Genomic DNA, 18,523 nt, shown 5'->3' with positions numbered 1-18,523 from the left:
ATGCAATATTCAGTTTGATATATGGACCAAGTTTTCGGACCCCGTTAAAGGGGGCGCTGTTGAGCCCCCCTGCCACGCCCGGGTACCAGCTTCAGCCCGGCCCTGATGGCCGCAGGTTCTGACCTGTGTGCAAAGTTTCAAGAGTTTTCGAGCACGTTAAGGGCCCCAAAAGTGCCCGAGAAGTCCCACACAGCAGAGAAAGGGTTAAAATAAAGCCCCCCTCCTCTCTCACACACACAGACACTGAGAGAGACTGGCAAAATTCCCATCAAATCACATTCAAACCAAAATATCTGACTTCCTGTTGGTCGGAGCTAATGACTGTAAATTAGAAAGTTGTCCGGCTCGGGGAGATAAATATAAATACCGATTTTTGTTACTGTAGGTAAAACTAATACTCCATTTTTGACTAAAGGTGGCGCTACTGAGCCCCTTACCACGCCCGTTTCTGAAACTTTGCACAAGTGTACTAGGCAATAAATGTAAAGTGTCTGTCGAGTTTCATGCAATTTCAAGCATGCTAAGAGTCTCAAAAACTTTAAAAAAGAATATTAAAGTTTGCTGCGTTGCCATGGCAACAGTATTTAAGATATCAATAATCCTTTCACAGGTCTACATCTGCCGTGTGTTTACATTATACACATAAAGTTTGAAGCAAATCGGGTAAAAATAAGAGGGTGATTTTAAAGCATTTTGAAAGTGACACACTTCCTGCTGCCAGTTGGTGGCGCTATAACTTTGACTCACAATAGTCACATCCATGTGATCGGCCTCTTACAGCGAACACACTGCTGAAGTTTCATCAAGATCAGTTAATGTATGAGGATGTTATAACACACTTCCTGTTTCCAATATTCGCCATAAATTCGTTTCCTCGCCACGGCCAAACCGTTCGAGATATCAAAAATCCCCTGGCAATTTTTCATCCTCAATGTCTTGACTTCATGCACACCGAGTTTCGTGGTGATTGGTTGAATTTTCTAGGAGGAGTATTTTAAATTCCATTGCATGTGTTTTTTAAACTACGCCAAATAGCCGACTTCCTGTTGGGCTGGGGTAAAAAGTCAGAGCACGAAGGATATATGAACCGATGAGATCTATAAGTGTACCGAGTTTCATATTATTACACGCAAGCGTGTTTGATTTATGGACCAAGTTTTCGGACCGCGTTCCAGGGGGCGCTGTCGAGCCCCCCTGCCACGCCCGGGTACCAGCTTCAGTCCGGCCCTAATGGCCGCGGGTTCCGACCCGTGTGCAAAGTTTCAAGAGTTTTTGAGCACGTTAAGAGACCCAAAAGTGCCCGAATAGTCGTAAGAAAAATAATAATAATAATAATAATAATAATAATAATAATAATAATAATAATAATAATAATAATCCGGAGGAAAACAATAGGGCCTTCGCCTTTTCAAGGCTTGGGCCCTAAAAATAACGACTTTATTCAACAATTTCCTCTCTTCCATGTCAGTCTCTGATGTTGTTCACATTGTAAACATAGTGCAGTGCTTCCGGGTTCTAAGTTAGAACGACGGCTCAGTATTGGCCGGCTCCTGCGTCAGCATGACACGCTTACGTTGTGGTGCTCACGTGAATAGCGTTGGCCAATACTGAGGCGCCGTTCTGACGTAGAACCACTAAACAGAAGCACTGCACTGTTTACAACGTGAACAGCCTCAGAGACTGACACAGTGATTATACAGTCATATAAAAAAGTCGTTATTTTGGGGGGTTTTTGCACACAAAAAGTATTCTTTAAGTATTCATAAAATTAAGGTTGAACCACTGTAGTCACATGGACAATTTTAACGATGTCTTTACTACCTTTCTGGGCGTGGTGTTTACGTTGCAGTCTATGTAGGGTCAGAAAGCTCTCTGATTCCATCAAAAATATCTTAATTTGTGATCCGAAGACGAATGGGTCATATGCGTTTGGAACGACATGAGGGTGAGTAATTAATGACATAATTTTCATTTTTGAGTGAACTAACCCTGTAACATTTATTAAAGTGATAGCTCTCCCAAATGTTACATTCACTCATACTCTCCCTCTTGTCATATCAAACCTGGCAACACGATCTCATGAGAGTGCGTATCTATACCACGAATGTTATTTCTCGTACCATTTATAGGCGTACGCCAAAAATGTTTGTTTTTTTGCGTGCATATGCTACGCACTGAAAACCCTTGGGATTAGGGGTGGGGAGTGTGTGCGTATTACACGCCATAAAGTGCGTAGCCTATCATATGCAAGCGAAAACTGCGTATCATATGCACATTTACTTGAGAAATGTTGATGTCTAAATTGGACCCCATTGGTTTTCACTGTGAATAAATAAATAAAAACCCACACAGGTTTGGAACAACATAAGGGCGAGTACATAATGACAGAATTTCGTTTTTTTTTTTTTGTTTTTTTTTTGGAGTGAATTATCTAAGTAGCATTTTTAGAAATGTTGATAGGTTTTCTTTGATTGGTGACTGCATTTGTTAAGAGCACAGTAACTTAGAATATTGTGTATATTTTCTACAAATAGGCCTAATTTAATATTTTTTTAATATCCACAAATATGTTCTCATATAAACAATGTTTCAATTAGTTTAAATAATGTATCAGTAAAATACATGAGACTATGGTTCCTAAGCCATTGGGTTTTACATGTTTTTTTTTTCTTTGTTTGTTTTTTGACATGAACAAGGTTGGAATATCCATTATATCAATATTTCGTTTTAAGAGACATCTCTGAACAATTAACTCGATTAATTAATTTCAGAAACACATTTATACATACGAGATAATAATGATTATTTTTTAAAGTTGGTCTGAGTAGCCTAATTCGCTAATTTGATTATCTAATCATTTAAACAAAATACAGAGATTAGATAAAATTTAAATGGTACCCGCGGCTGTCAACAAATGTTGCATTTAATGTCAAAATTGCACGTTTTGGTACCCTGGGGGCAGAATTGAAGTTCCCCTCTATGGGCGGTTCTGGGCCTCCAGTGCTCTAATGCGAACCTATAGCGCAAGCAACTGGTTCCGATTAGCGACCGGAAATCCTCGGTACTCTCTGTTAAAAACAATTACACTGACATGCGTGCGTGGAAGATGGGTGGGAGACTGCCTGGCTACTCGACATGTCGCTGGGCTAACGATCAGAGGTCCTTGTAAAGTATTTTTGTAAAGCCTTCAGTTTGACCATATTTTAAATAAGCCAACATTGGCCAATGCCAAATAATGTAGCCTAGCCTAGGCTATTCTGTAAGGGTTAAAGTTCGTGGAGGACATTATTATTACATTATATTATTATCATTGTCTTATGATCATTATGCCAATGAAACAACAAGAACACATGTCAGCTGGTCCCGAAAGCCATGTTTGCATTTTTGCTCAAAAGAAACTTATGAATGAAGCCACGTGAGTTTGCCTCCCGCAGCTGGTATGTCTTCTCTTTGGCCCAGAACCACCAGAACAAACATTGGGAGAGCGCAAAGTAAACACCCCACTACAAACCTAACGATGCACTGCGACCACAAAAGCAACACGCGCCTCCTGAGGCTAAAGGAAAATCAACAACTCCCCGCTTTTTGTTGACCCACAATATTAAGAGGACGTTTGTGACACGAGTAGCCTACATTATATAGAGAATTATATGAAGAAGGGCTATTATCATAAGAGGATAAATAGGGCCATCCAATATGTATTTTATATCTACTCATTTATTTTACCATGTTTTTTACAATTCGTTATTTAGCTATTGTTCCTAATTCAATTTTAAAACGAATTATTTGGTATTGGGTTTAGCTTTAATATTCAAGTTAGTCTAGGATTAACACAAAGAGCGGGAAAAAGTTATTATTTACAATCATTTCCAAGCTACTTTTGTAGAATAGGCCTAGGCTAATGTGTCAAAAGATGGATATATTTTGGGTCTTTGGTCTGATGCATGAAGATAATTCGATTGTGTGTTATTTTCACCCTTGATTTTAAATTTGACTTAATTAGCATTTGTAGCCTACTATTTAAAGGTAATGGTGTATTATATTTTGAACTATTTAGGCTACGTGTTGTGATACAAAGACATGACGCTTCATCTGTGAATATTTTTTCACCATTTAATTTTGTTATATATCACAGATTTATGGCGAACTTGTATTTTAGTTTCCCACTTCATCTTCGTATTTTATTGGTGCAAAACAGTGTGATGAAATGCTAGAAGAACGTCTTATGAGTTTTGAAGAAAAGAATCGCTTTATTAACTGCTTTTGGTTTGTCTTCTGACCAGTTTAACGACTTGGCAAATGTCAGTCCGTAATAGTCTACCACGGTAAAGCGTACCACTGAGTATTTCTCTGAGAACCAGAGAAAAACTAAGGATTTTTATTTAGATTTATACTGTTCATTTTTCCTTTATATATATATATACAGTAAAAGTGGCAGATCTCAGTCTATATTTGGTACAAAATAAACAAAAATAAATAAAAGCTCAGTCGTAATCACTTAAGAACCGAGGTCCACTAGGCTTGAAGTTAAAGGTCCAAGTAAAGAATCCTGGAGTTGATGTGGGTGTCCTTGCATGCCGTGTACCGACTGCGCGGCGCCGAGGCCGGTCATGGAATACGCGGACGCGCCAGGGTGGCTCATATTACCCTGGAGCAGGAGCACGGAGTTCTGGTCAGGACTCTGCGGGGGCGAGAACTCGTCCTCCGAGCTTGACATCAGGGACTTCCCGCCGTCCAGCGGTGAAAGCTGGTTCTGTTTGTTAGCGCCCGTGTTATTGTTTTCGCTGTTCTCTCTGTCAAATATAATGAGATGAGGGTTACGCAGGCACATTTCACAGTATATTGTAGATCAAATACGCTGTGTAAAATATAATTTCGTAGTCTTCTCAAATATAAATCTAATTTGGTCATGACGGATGACTGTGCAAGAGAAAGAACAAATTGTCACACTAAAATGTATTTATACTGAATGGCCATCGCTTCAATTTCATCTGAAAATATTGAGATTTTATAATTAAGTTGAAATGATTTTCGACTGCTGACAAATATAAAAATGTAAAAAGAAATGATCTGGTAACTCAAAAAATGTGCTCCATCTGCTAACATATGCTAAAATAAGAGGTTTTATCCAAGTCAACAAATAGCAACCCGATCGTGACATCAACCTATATTTTTCTAAGAGTTATATCAATCAGAACTAGATCCTTAATGTAACAACTGTACGTTTTAACACTGATACGATGTTAATATTTTAAGGACTGACCAAAAGCAGCGCTCTTGGAATCAAACTATAGCCTAGATGTGTCAACAATAGCATCAGCAGCAGTCAGATGTAAACTAAGTGGAATGAAGGGCCGATTTGGCTGTATGAAACGCGTTTTTATTTTGTTCTCAGGTGACTGGGGCTTACCTTTCTTTTGCCTCCGCTGCGCGATCCCTCTGCCGTCTGTTTTTAAACCAGTTGCTCACTTGGGTGGTGGTCAGCCCTGTGGCCTCAGCCAACTCCCTCTTTTCCCGAGGAGATGGATAGGGGTTGTGCGTGTACCACTCCCGCAGCACACCGCGGGATTTCTCCTTAAAACAGTAGCTGGTCTCCTCGCCGTCCCATATTGTGCGTGGCAGAGGAAATTTCCTGCGCACTCGGTATTTCCCCACCGCTCCCAGCGGTCGCCCCCTCAGCTTCTCAGCCTCAACGTAATGGGCCTTAAGCCACAGCTGCTGCAGCTTCGGGTGGTTGTGCGGAGAGAACTGGTGACTCTCTAGTATCTTATAAAGTTCCCTGAAGTTTCCACGATGGAAGGCGACTACAGCCTTGGCTTTGAGGACGCTCTCGTTCTTGTGGAGATGGTCGCAGGCCGGAAGAGACCACAGAAAACGGCCGAGACGCTCAAGGTTCCCCCCTTGTTGCAGCACCTCACACACACACGCGACTTGCTCCTGAGTAAACCCGAAAGAAGGCAGCATTGACATGACGTCTGACTCCCGCTACCAAACCGCTCTCCTCTAGATGCTATAAAGGAAGCGGAATGGGTGACACCCCGTTTGCCTTCGTTCAATGGGAGCGATTAGGTCGCTTGACAAGATTTTTTGGGGTTGGAGATGTCCTCTGCGCGCGCCGTGAAGTTTTGGGTGTTTGTTGAAGACAGTTTGTTCACTATCGACTCATGTCGCGCTAAAAGAGCACTGCGCGACTGCTGATTGGCTCTCCAGCTGCCCTATCCCCAGCAGCAGTGCGGAGAGAACTCTGCTTCCATTTCCTCCCACGGGGACTCGGTGGTCTGAAACTGGATCCCCCGTCTCCAGTTCTACCTGAGGGAGCTGGGCACCTCGATACTAATCAATTAGCAACTGTCTGAAGGCACCCAAAGCCATTAAAGCGCTTATATTTAATCCTAACATTTTTAATGAACAATATTATGTTAAGTAAACCGAGTCAAATTAAAGACATTATATTCATTTATTTAGTTATGAGGAAAACGTCGTTCATCAATTGCATATTAATATTAGAAAATTCTGATCCTCAGCAAATAAGCATTGCAATCATCAGTTGATTGCTACAGTTATTGACTCTAATTGTGCCATTGTCAAAGGCACGCGCTCTGCGCAACGTCTAGATGCGCGCGGAGATATTTGGAGTTCCATTAAAAAACAATCAGCCTCTCGAGCTGGTTAGATAACATTATGCTAATCACTAGATAAGCAGCACCCCCGGCTCTTCAAACTATTCGACTGAACATCCAAGGCCAGTAAAATCACTGAAATGGCGCTGGTTACACAAAGATGCAAGATTGCATTTATTTATAAGGATAAACTTCAAGTTAATATAAGCCAAATCCAGTTAATATCAATAAATTACCCGCTTCAAGTGCTGTTGAGTTCAACAAAATCGGTGAAAAACAAAAATTAGAGAAATTTAATATAGTAAATCAAAATTTACCATGCTGTTTTTTTTTCTATTTTGCTTTTCTGCTTTTACTCTATTTGAACTTGAGATAAAAACATCAAACATTGCCTACAACACTTAAATTATTTGTATTCTTTAGGCTCAGAAAAAAATGCATTCTTTCCAGCTCTTTCTAGTCCTCTCCCCTCTCTCTGTACAGTGAAATCTAAAACCGATGCATTAGTAAATGAGTTCTGTGTTCGTCGAGGTCTTTGCCATCCAGACGCTGTTTTAAGGCATAGATCGCGTTTCTTTATCTTCGTAGAAATCTGCAACCTGACACCGCGGCGACGCGAAACTCACAATCACTCACCCAGAATGGAGCACCTCTTTTAATTTAATTTGAGACGCGGCGTTCATTTTTAAGTCGCTCTTTACGCATGGGCCAGTTAATGTAGACTACTCAAGGAGCCTCCACTGTTCCCTCTATAGGCTGAAATGATCTTGCAAGCCTCAAGACACTGGGATAAAACGAGGACTTAATCGGTTTTAGCAGCCAATCCGTGCACCTGTGAAAACAACTTTTTGTCCACTGTCTCTGAAGGGTCAGAGGAGCAGGCTAATGAAAGCTGCCCCGTCCATCTGTCCTGAGGGATCACCCAAGGCACACACAAAAAAAAAACGTAAACGCTAAAGATGTACCAGTAAATATTTTCTGGGCTCGCAATTTATTTTAAAATGCAAAATAAATTGTTGTAGCCTATTAGGCTACATTTTATATTTTTAGAAGAATAAAAAACACGCTTTTGTGTCATTGGTTCACTTTAAGTTTTGTGAATCATTTTGTCTCATTTTACAAAATTATTATTTTTTTACAAAACTTTAAACTATTTTAAATGCGTATTGCTAATTCATTTTTCATATGAATGTACTGTAGCCTAAAAAATATATATATATATAAATATTTTCACGATTTATCTCAACTTTTTTATTCCTTCAAATCAACTTAGATAATTAATGTGGTTCAGATAACATAATATTTTGAGTTTCTTTTTATTAAACCAATCTCCTTCATTGAATTAACTCAATATTTTAATTTAATTTAACAAAAAAAAATTAATGTAACCAGGTAACTTACTTCAAGTTAAACCAACAATATTTTTACAACGAGGGTCTTGTAAATTATTTTGACTGCTCCATCACATAGCTATCTATCTCATTGGATTAAATGACGTTTCATACGTTTTTAACGGTGGTTTCCCAATCCATAACCAATTTTCCATTGCTGTATGTGACTAGACTTTATTGAATTTAACGACATTTAGGTCTATTTCGTCAGTAGGGTCAAGTATCAGCGTCAGTGTAACAGCACACGGGCCTGTGATTGACGGCGCTCGGGTTGTCGTAATGTCTCCAGCACATTGCCGCGCGCCCCCTCCTTAAACCTCAGAAATCGAAAGGCCGTGCCCGTTCTCAGGCCTTGATCATTTCAAGATGTGCTCTTTTATGGCCTAAAGGCGAGGGTTGGCAAGGTCGACGCGAACTCCGGCACACATACCAATGGTAAACACACCATAAACTGCTTCCCTCAAAAAAGCAATCACGGTAGGCTATACAATGAACAACAATGAGGTCATTCTCTTAAAGTAAGGTTCAGTCATGTCCATAACTCTCCAAGCGTATTAAACAGAAAATTTAAAATGTAAAAAATTATATTAAATCAGTTCGACGCAGAAATTTCGTTCGTAAACACGTTATTCTTAATTTGCTGCATGGTTTAACTTTAGACTAGAGTCTAACGTGTTGTTAATGCGATGTGAAAGGCTAACATCAAAGCAATCAAATTTTTTTAATTAATCAATCTGAATTAATGATCAGTTAAATTAAAAATAATAAAACAACACGAATCTAATTTTGGTCATTGGTAAGGAGAGAATCAAATAATTGGTTTGAAATGTAAAGTGACATTTACATCTAATTATTGAAGTCATAGGGTGAGTAAAGGTAATCTGGGTAAAAGTAGGCCTACATTGGGTAATTTGAGGCATAGGCCTATGCTCAATAATTGAATAATTTTAATAAACCTCTTGGTTTATGAAAATGAGAACCTGATACAGAGAACCTTTATATTATTTCAATTATACATGATTATTTTTGTACTTATATTTGATTGTTTTATTTTTTGTTCAGATTGTTAAAGCAGAGTTTAATTTATTGTACAAGAAAAACTTTTTTCCGTTGTGTCCTTAGTAGAGGACATCAGGACTGTGTGTGTGTGTGTGTGTGTGTGTGTGTGTGTGTGTGTGTGTGTGTGTGTGTGTGTGTGTGTGTGTGTGTGTGTGTGTGTGTGTGTGTGTGTGTGTGTGTGTGTTTTCATCTGCTGGGAGACACAGCAGATTAATTACATAGGCCTACTATTTTTTTAAATTCGTATGAAATAAGATATTTCTTTCGAACTCTCTTTTTTTTACTTTTTTTTTTTTACAAAAGTGATTGTGTCATCTGTTTATTATGCCCTAAACACTACTTCGACAATAATAAATAAATATAAATAAATCATCAAATAGTTTTTTCTGACTCCCGGTAGGACATGATTAGGACACTCATCATTTTGCTTGTCACATTGTTTGAGTGTCTTTCCCCATTCTAATCAGAAACGCAAATGATAACAATACATGCGGTTATTTCAGAAAGTAGCTGGCACTTGCTATCTGCACAAGAATGTGAAAGAACAAGTTTTTTTCTAGAGTTGTATTTTAAAGCTTTTATGTGGTGTGGTATCAAGTCTTTGGTTTCCTCATGCCACAAACCCATCAGCATTCATGCTTATATTTTTCTACTGAGGTAAGTTTGCAAAGTCAAAGCAGACCCATGCCACAAAGCTCTCAATACAGCATTTAAAACTATAGCTTATGAGCATCCCTTACATTTAATGGACTAGATGTTGAAGTCATTCTGCTGACCCCTGCTGGCTTGGATTTTCTAGTGATATTAGAACACATATTATAATATTATATAATATATATAATTATATTTTGAATATGTATTATATATATATATATATATATATATATAATATATATATATATAGTATTACTAATTGTTATGATTCCTTTGCTTAGAATGATGTTTTTATTGTATGGAAGTATTTGGAAGTACTTGTTCACTCAGTGTTTTCATAAAACAAACAAAGATTATTGTTCTGTAGATTGAAGAGGGTGTGTGTGTACAGAAGTGGTGGGTCTCAGACCCAGTTGCCCCTTGACCTCACATTAGCGCACAGTATATAGTGCTGTGGTGCAGTGGGCACAAGGGTCCGGTTACATGTGCTTCACAGTCTGCTGTGCTTTACTAAATGTCACACTTTGAAACCTCCAGAAAAAGTCAGGGGTCAGGTTCTTTAATAAGCCCACTTCTGCAGGGTTTCTTATTTTTTATGGCCTGTCTTTCCCAGGATTTATGAACATCTTCACTTTGTTTTAATTTTTTTTTTCAAATTGCTGTCTTCTGGAGTGTGGATCTTTTATTACTTTCTTCATATCTGCTAAACCATGAATTTTTTTTGATGTACAGTACTTTTCTCATGATATATATAAGTCTGTGGTTGACACGAAGTTCCTTGTACTTTACATTCTTTTGGTGAAACTGGATAGCGAATTAAAAGAAAGGTGTTTTTTTGTTCTCTTCTGAGCCTTTTGTTATAAAAGATGAACCATCCCATTCACGGTACAAGGTGATGGAGTGACGTATTTTGTATTTAAATAATACAGAAAAGCAACATAACACTGCTTCCCATGAAACACACAGTGACATATAGTCTGCCAAGGGGAAATTGGGGACATAAAACACACATGTCCCTCTTTCGTGCGCCCACCATTTCTTTGCTTAAAGCCCCAGACAATGGTGCTTTCTTACCCTGCAGTATTCCAGGAGGCGCCACCTGATACCTGGCAATCAGCTAATCTGGTGCCCTAGGCGACAGGGTCACCTTTGGGCAGGTAACAATAGATTCTTTACCCAATGTGCTTTTTTGTCTTCTCCTTTGTGCGAGGGAGAAAATCCTACCTGGGCGCCATTCAATTAGCGTTGACTCACACAGGCTGGTGTAGACAACTGCGCGCCAAGACAAGGAAATGTTCCCACGGCAGTAAACAGACTTTGGACATTCTGGCTCCTACTTTCACACTTTCTTGAACAATCAAACTTTGCATAGATACCAGTCTCATTAGTTAAAATATCTGCTGCCTATTGTGTGCTACAACACGTTGATGTGCGATATTAAAATCCTGTTCAATAATATTAAGAACAGAGTATATATCTCCTATCACCCGTTCATTATCTACCAAACGATGAGCCTGCATTTTTGCCCCGGAGTCCTAGCCAAAAGTCTATTCCTGCTAGATCATGTGAGGACGCTTCAGGAAATCTAATAAGGATATGTAACTTCTCCGCATACACTCTGGCTTTTTGGATGACCTTTACTTTGAGTAATGTCATGACAGGTACCATATGACACTTTAAGAGTGAGCGGGGCTTATTCAGCTGCCAGGTTTTGGCTGGAGATCACAGAGGACGCCCCTGGTGAGAACACAAGCTTGATCTCCACCGTCCTGCATATGTGTACGTCCATGCATTAGTAATGTCTGAGATCACCGCCAGCCATCCAGGGGGTCCAAGTTGTAGCCTGATCTGGTTAAATGGATAGTCTTGGATGTCCTTTAGACCGACATCACGCCTGCCATTGGTTAAAAACATATAGCCGACTTACCTGGTGCTTCCAGTAAGAGATGATTCATTGAAAGTGATGTCATTCCCTTTACTTATTGAATTATCTGGCTAGGACTCTAATGTGAAACACCGGTGTCAGTGACATAGACAACCCTCGGATCATTCATTATATATGTACAAATATAAATATTTAATAGGGTGGTTTAGAAAAAATAGTTTTTTCAAGCAGGACTGACGGTTTAGGTTTTCTCATGGTTCTGGAAGTATATGTACAGAGCTCACTTTTGGTGTAAAGGTGCAGTCACTTTAGTGAAATCTTAGCAACATTTGGAGACAGAAAATGTCATTTGTCAATTCTCAATTTTGTAGCGATGTATGAAGTGCTGAAGTCACTTTCAAACAAAGCAGCTTTCTGTTGGTCAATGTAGCGAATTTGCGAGACTAATTTGAACCTGTTGTGAAATCTGTGAGGGGAAACCTTTCACAGAATGCAACATATCCCAATTGTGGATTCCTACTGAAATGACGACATTCCGATTCCAATGAAATTTGCTGAACTACAATAAATGTGACCACACCTTAAGAATATTCTTCTTGTCCTGCAAGGTTTACAGAACTCAGCGCCGGGCATTTTCTAACGATAAAGTAAATGACAGCTTATGCCCAAATCATTTTAAAACAGTCTGCACACAAATCAAGAAAAACAAACACTCATACTTCAGTTATTTCTCATAAATCCTACCAAACAAATGTCTTGTTTCCTAACCTAGCTTCCTAGTATATTGACAGTTTATGAAGAAGGCACATGTGACCAGTTAATGGTCAAGATTATACTTTACAAAAAAAAGAAAAAAAAAAGAAAAAGTCCACACTGGGATGCATAGAAAGAGTTGTATGTTTGAATCAAAAATTCTGTAACATAAAATTCCTCAAGTCAAACATAACAAAATAAGCTTTATCACATTTGCATTGTCACACTCAAAGAATTTAAATACAAAAGACCATAAACAACAACAACAACAAAAATCTGTGCTTCAGTAAAATCTTGTAAAATGAAAAAAGCTGCATTTTTGTGTGATTCAGAGCACATTTGTTTTGTGCTTTTTAATGGGTCTTTTCGTACATGTTTTGAGGTGTGGGTAAAGACACTGCAGCCAAATAATCTTCAAAAGGTCAGTGCATTGCCTGGTACATTCTGCAGCCCTCTTAGTGCAAGTTGGGATATCTGAGGACAGGAAGGCACAGTTCGTATTTTATATCCATCGGTAGGGTTCATTCGAGAATGATATGTGCTTACAGAGTCCGTAAGAGCACAATGTGGTGAGACAAAACCGGTCCAGCACGAGTGAAATGCTGCTCTTCATTTTTAATGACATCATCAGAGGTCGCTTCCATCATCGTCCATCTGTACAGTCTGCAGCTTGGCCAGCTCTTTCCCTTCCATGTCCAGATCCCCACAAACAACCCTGACTGGGCCTTCTCCTGCCCTAGAAGCAACATGCATGTTGGGCAGCAGGACATCTTGAGACCTGTAGTCTGAAGACAGGGCTACACTGTTCTCTTGGAGACCACGTCCAGCTTGACTCAGAGCGTGATGTACCTCGGTGCTGGAGAGGGCAGAGGTGACTGTGGCTGTTACGGTAGGTTGAAGAGAACCACTAGAGGAGGAAGACGAAAGGAAAAGGGAGGCTGTGTAGCCCAGGTTGCCTCCTTGGTCCAGGGGCATTTCAGAATGATAAGTGTAGCTTCCAGACACATCCAAAGGCTCCTGCTTCACAGTCTGCGTGTAGAGCAGGGTTTGGCTCGAGTGCTGGGAAGAGTCACTGACCACATTGCCCAAAGGAGCAGAGCCTGTATAGAGGATAAAAGAGAAAATGAAATCCAGTTCAGTAAATGTAGTTCTCCATCTCTGGTAAGCTTCTATAGAGACCTTTTTTTCCCCAAAAGGTGGACAGTTGGGATTTTAATTCTCCCTTTTCATTCAGTGCATAAAACACATGGTCAAAACGACTCAAAATAACAGAGTAGTTCACATAGGCTATTGTGCTGTGACATCAAGGTAAACCCAAACACTTTTCCAGAATGGCCTGGACAGTTTAATACAACTCGTTTGAGAATGGATGAGAGAGAAAGGACAGCGTGAAGGTGTGATCTGTTTATCCAGATGGGACTCCTTTGTTGCTATCTCAAGAGGTTCGCATCTTTCTCTCTCTTTCTTTTTAAGTCATTCTTTCAGTCTATCTTTTTGTACTCCTTTTCCTTCTTTTCGTCAGAACTTTTCAAGTGAACTGTAAAATGAAACACCTTTTTCATTTTCTGTTTGCGGTTAGACTCGCTATGATTTCCTTGTAACTCTAGAATGTGGTTCTTGGCACATGTCTCTTGCAGTGACAGCCTCTGGCATTCGGCCAGACACTTTTCTTCCATTAGGCTTGCACAAATGTCTGATAAATAATCACAGAGCCCAAACTCCTCCTCCTCCCCTCGCTATACTAGCTCACTTTCTGAAACTAGAACCAACGTTTTCTACAAGGTTTCTGTAGCTTCCCGCAGTCATTGCTTGTGAGGGTGGGCTGTTGTATAAAGGGGGTCAGGAACATATTTTCCTTCCATCTGACTAGTACATTTTGAACAAAATCTGAAATTACATCTCACTAGTTTTGGCTTCGTAGACAAGAATGGCACTGCAAGGAAATTGCTAATGTTTCTTTGTATTTGTGAGGCACTGGAGATCAAACTTTGTGTTTTTATGAAGACATATTTTATTGAATTGCCTTGAAAATTATGGGCACAAGGATACAGGGTTTCGGCTAAACAATTTTAATATCGTCTTTTTCTTGCTGGATCGTTCGGGCCCAACTGTTTTCCTTCTAAATCAAAAGTTCAGCCAGGGGTGGGTTTGTTTTTATGTGGCTCGTAAACTGCATATTAAAGGATAAAACAGACGAGCGAGAGAGGAGCAGAACGCAGCTAGCCTTGCTGTTATTGATGTGGCCATAAAATATTCATGGAAAGAACCATTAGTGAGCGGTTAGGGCCATGAAGGGGAGGTGGGGACCGTGTTGAGAGGCCTGCGTTTGGTATGATCCTCTAGCCAGTTGACCTGGACCCTCACATGTCTCTCACAGTTTTACCCACAATACACTCCAACTGCCCGTGACCCACAAGCCTCTCTTGCAAAACCTCTGCTCTTTTGCATCTAGCTCTGCGGTCACTTTTGGCAAGCTTAACCGCATAAATGTTCAGTCTTATTCTCCAATGCGATGATGTAATTACTCTGCCTCTTATGAGCTCACTAGAAGTGCTCCGACTACTTTAGGTATTGTTGTTATTGTATCTTCAAAGACATATGCATGAGACGCAGAGGCGCAAATCAGACGTTTTAAACTGGAAGTGGCAGACAACAACGTTGTTGACATTCATTGAATGCGCAAAAAGACACTGAGACAGAACAAAATATGTTCCTTTAGTGTTCTGCAGAAAAAAAAGTCAGTCATACAGGTTTTGTAATGACACAATTGGTATTTTCGGGTGAGCATCCCTTTAAGCATGTATCTTAATGAATAAGATCCTCCTACCGTGAGTGGATGATGTTGAGGATGGTGGCAGCATTAGAGGAGGAAGACCCATGGTGGTTTCATTTCCTTGGAGATTGACCACACTGTAACTGCTGAGATGAAGGGCTCCTGAGGTAGTGGATGGCGTGGAGGGGGCCGAAGCAAAGGAGACCACTGAAGAAATAACTCCATCTTCAGCATTGGAAACTAGAGTCTGCATGGCGTCCAGCTTTCCAGAGGCAGGTTCAGAAACCCCCATTGGGAATGGAGCATAAGACACTGAAGACCCACCTAACAGCCTCTCCTGACTGTGATGGGAGACCCTCTGGGGATCAAAGGTCAAGAAATGGCCGCTTGTGGTGCCAAGTCCATTCAGGAGAGCATTGCTACTGTGTGATTGAACGTAGCCTCCACCGTTGATGTAGTGAGCATTCACGCTCGCTAGGTCACCGTTAAAACTCATTCCTCCAGCTGCGTGCGAGGGCATTTTTACATCTCCAATTTGTTGGATGACGGTGGTTGTTCCTCCATCCAAGTAAACTGTAGGGGGGGCTGTTCCATGTGCGACTGAGCTAGAAGAGCCGCTGGAGAGGGGACGTGGTGACAAGTCCTCCTGGCCTTTACTGGACTCATCTTCTGTACTGTGATTATCTGACTCACTGAAAAAAAAAAAAAAAAGTTTAAGAAATAGACCTTTTGGTGTGTGTGTGTGTGTGTGTGTGTGTGTGTGTGTGTGTGTGTGTGTGTGTGTGTGTGTGTGTGTGTGTGTGTGTGTGTGTGTGTGTGTGTGTGTGTGTGTGTGTGTGTGTGTGTGTGTGTTTATTTATTGCTTTGGTGCTGAAAATGTGTTTTGCATGGAAATAGCTTTTTTTCCAACATAGTCATCCACCATTTGCCCTCTTGTGAATTTACTCTTTTCATTTTTAATTGTTGTAGTTTACTTAATATTTCCCAGAAAATTTGATAACAATAAATTAAAAAAGGTCCAAACTCATTTTATAAAGCCTTATCCCTTATGTGTTCTGTGTGTAACATTTCTAATATATCTCTTAGTTTATTTGTTTCTCTGTTAATCAGCAAATAAAAAAAATAAAAAATCAGTTTCAAAAATTAAAAATTAAAAACGTAAGAAAACCATTAGCTGCTTTATTAGTGGCAGTAGCCCATTTGCACTTGTGTAGATACACTTTAGGAAACAGACTTTATAAACCAATTGATTAACTTGTAAGCACATTGAGGCCACTGTAAAAGTCAACCTCTTGTGCGCTTCTAAAAACAGACCGCTATAATAAAATCATTTTCTGTAAATATCTCAGCCATCATTTCTAAAGTTGACTTCTTGCCCCCGGGGGTCAAAAATCAGATAAAAGGATCTGAGCTCTTGAAGGCATTTGGAGGGTCTCTTTACAGACTATGACAGCTGCGGGTGGATCGTTCAGAGTGAGCATCTATATACAAAGATCTTATTGACACGACAAATCGTTGATCTTTTATGATCCAAAAGGCTCGCATAAGGAGTTCATGGGCATCTTCGTTCGAACAATGAATAATTATCTTTGTCAGGGTGACAGTGCAACATCAAAGCTAACACTCACTGCAGACTCATACGGAAAAAACTGACATCCCTTATTTACGAGATTTATTATTTATGATAAAAGCAACATTTTTGCGGGCGGTATGGTTAAGAGTTATTTCCACCGCAGCTTGAAACTCTGTCATACAATCAAGGTGCAAGCAAAAGTTTACAAAGAGCTGCTTCTTATCTGCCTCTGTTGCCTCAAGCTGTGAAGAGGATTTTGGCCACGTCAGGAGATTGAGTGCAGATCCCTCTGACTGATTATCAGGGTGGGACAATGCCTTTAAAATCCAGAAACAAACATAGACAATGGCTATGGTAATGTAATGGCTGATCATATCTAAAATAAACCGATGGCCTGTTGGAAAGCAACTACACACGTCTGTTAAAATGTTTGTCAGCTCTTTGTTTGCTTATCCAATTAATGAGACCCTTTTTATTTAAATCTGTCAATTTATAAAATGTCTACATCGTTAAAAAAAGGCTTAGTATTAGTTAGCTAAACCGACTCAAAATGTTGGTTTTAAGAACTTTAAAACTATTCTTCAAATAACGTTTTATTCTAGCCTATAATTAGTTTGAAAATCATATGTACTTCAAAAATGCACTTTAAAATGGCTTTCAACGGTTTCAGAGACGAATATAATCTGAACATCTTTTTATACAACATAGGCTAAATAACTTTTTATGATGGCCAACTCAAAAACCATACAGCCAAAATGGCTTTAAATAAGAAAATTATTCGTTGAACACTATGTGACTTCAAAGAACCACTGAAGAACCTTATTTTTTTTAAGAGTGAACGCGTCACGGTCTCCACGTTCTTTAAAACTACACCTAGAAGCGCTCAAAGCTTCGTATTTCAAAACATTGATGAAACGTGTCCTCCATTCGGTCTCGCGCATTCCATCATACGTGTCCCCCTCTCAGTCAACGATTTAGATACAACTATAACTGCGTCCTACCTTTTTGACTGCGCCTCGGATGGATTTCTGTCCCTCTGCCTCCTGTTTTTGAACCAGTTGCTGACCTGCGTCAGAGAAAGTCCTGTCATTTTAGCCAGATTTCGTTTCTCGGCTGGAGATGGGTACCGGTTCCGCTTGTACATTTCCTTCAGCGCGTTCCTAGACCTCTCTTTGAAACAATACACGGTCTCCTCTCCGTCCCAGATTGTCCGAGGCAGCGGATATTTCCTGCGTAAGCGATACTTGTCCACGGCACCCAGCGGTCTGCCCCGCGCCTTCTCCGCCTCGGTGTAGCGCGCCTTGTACCACATATCCTGCAGAGACGGGTGGTTTGACGGACTGAAACTGTGGTTCTCCAAAATGCAGTAGAGCTCTTGGTAGCGGGCCTGGTGGAACGCGACTATAGCTTGAGCTTTCAGGATGCTCTCGTTCCCCTGCAGCAGGTCACTCTGCGGCAGTGACCAGAGGAACCTGGCCAGGCGCTCCACGTTCCCACCCTGCAGCAGCGCTTCACAGACGCACGCGACCTGCTCTGGGGAAAAGGCCAGGGAGGCCGGCGAGCAGTCCAAAAGTTCGGCATTCTCCATCTGCAACTCCGCGGGGTCCAGCACTGACAGCTTGACACTCCCACGATTCTCCCTCTTGATCTCATCGGCACTAATGACCTCGCTTGAGGAAGAAGACATTTTGAACGCGTCCTGATAAGTCACTCCTCTGGGTTTCAGGCAGCACATCAGGCGATCGGGTTTCGCCCCTCCATCCAAGCACGATCAGGTATCTGGCCGCTGTGTGGTGTGGATAAGATCTGGCGTCC

The 18,523-nt window shown here is 40.4% G+C and overlaps 2 protein-coding genes across 2 annotated transcripts; both read right to left on the bottom strand.

Annotated features, from left to right (window-relative positions):
• Positions 1-2,419: 2,419 nt before the first annotated feature.
• six1b (SIX homeobox 1b) lies at positions 2,420-6,259 on the bottom strand. The gene is made up of 2 exons (XM_079584346.1): positions 5,411-6,259; positions 2,420-4,793 (listed from the first exon to the last, which is right to left on the bottom strand). The coding sequence occupies exons 1-2, from the start codon at positions 5,968-5,970 to the stop codon at positions 4,499-4,501; spliced, it is 855 nt and encodes a 284-aa protein (XP_079440472.1). The 5' UTR covers positions 5,971-6,259; the 3' UTR covers positions 2,420-4,498.
• Positions 6,260-11,781: 5,522 nt separating this feature from the next.
• Positions 11,782-18,443, bottom strand: six4b (SIX homeobox 4b; the record flags this gene model as incomplete). The annotated part of the gene is made up of 3 exons (XM_079584345.1): positions 11,782-13,462; positions 15,190-15,827; positions 17,710-18,443. The coding sequence occupies 3 exons, from the start codon at positions 18,441-18,443 to the stop codon at positions 12,990-12,992; spliced, it is 1,845 nt and encodes a 614-aa protein (XP_079440471.1). The 3' UTR covers positions 11,782-12,989.
• Between the last annotated feature and the right edge of the window lie 80 nt (positions 18,444-18,523).

Source organism: Phoxinus phoxinus (genome assembly GCF_949152265.1).
Source record: "Phoxinus phoxinus genome assembly, chromosome: 16".
Taxonomy (NCBI): domain Eukaryota; kingdom Metazoa; phylum Chordata; class Actinopteri; order Cypriniformes; family Leuciscidae; genus Phoxinus; species Phoxinus phoxinus.
This window is presented reverse-complemented; position numbering and strand designations above follow the sequence as displayed.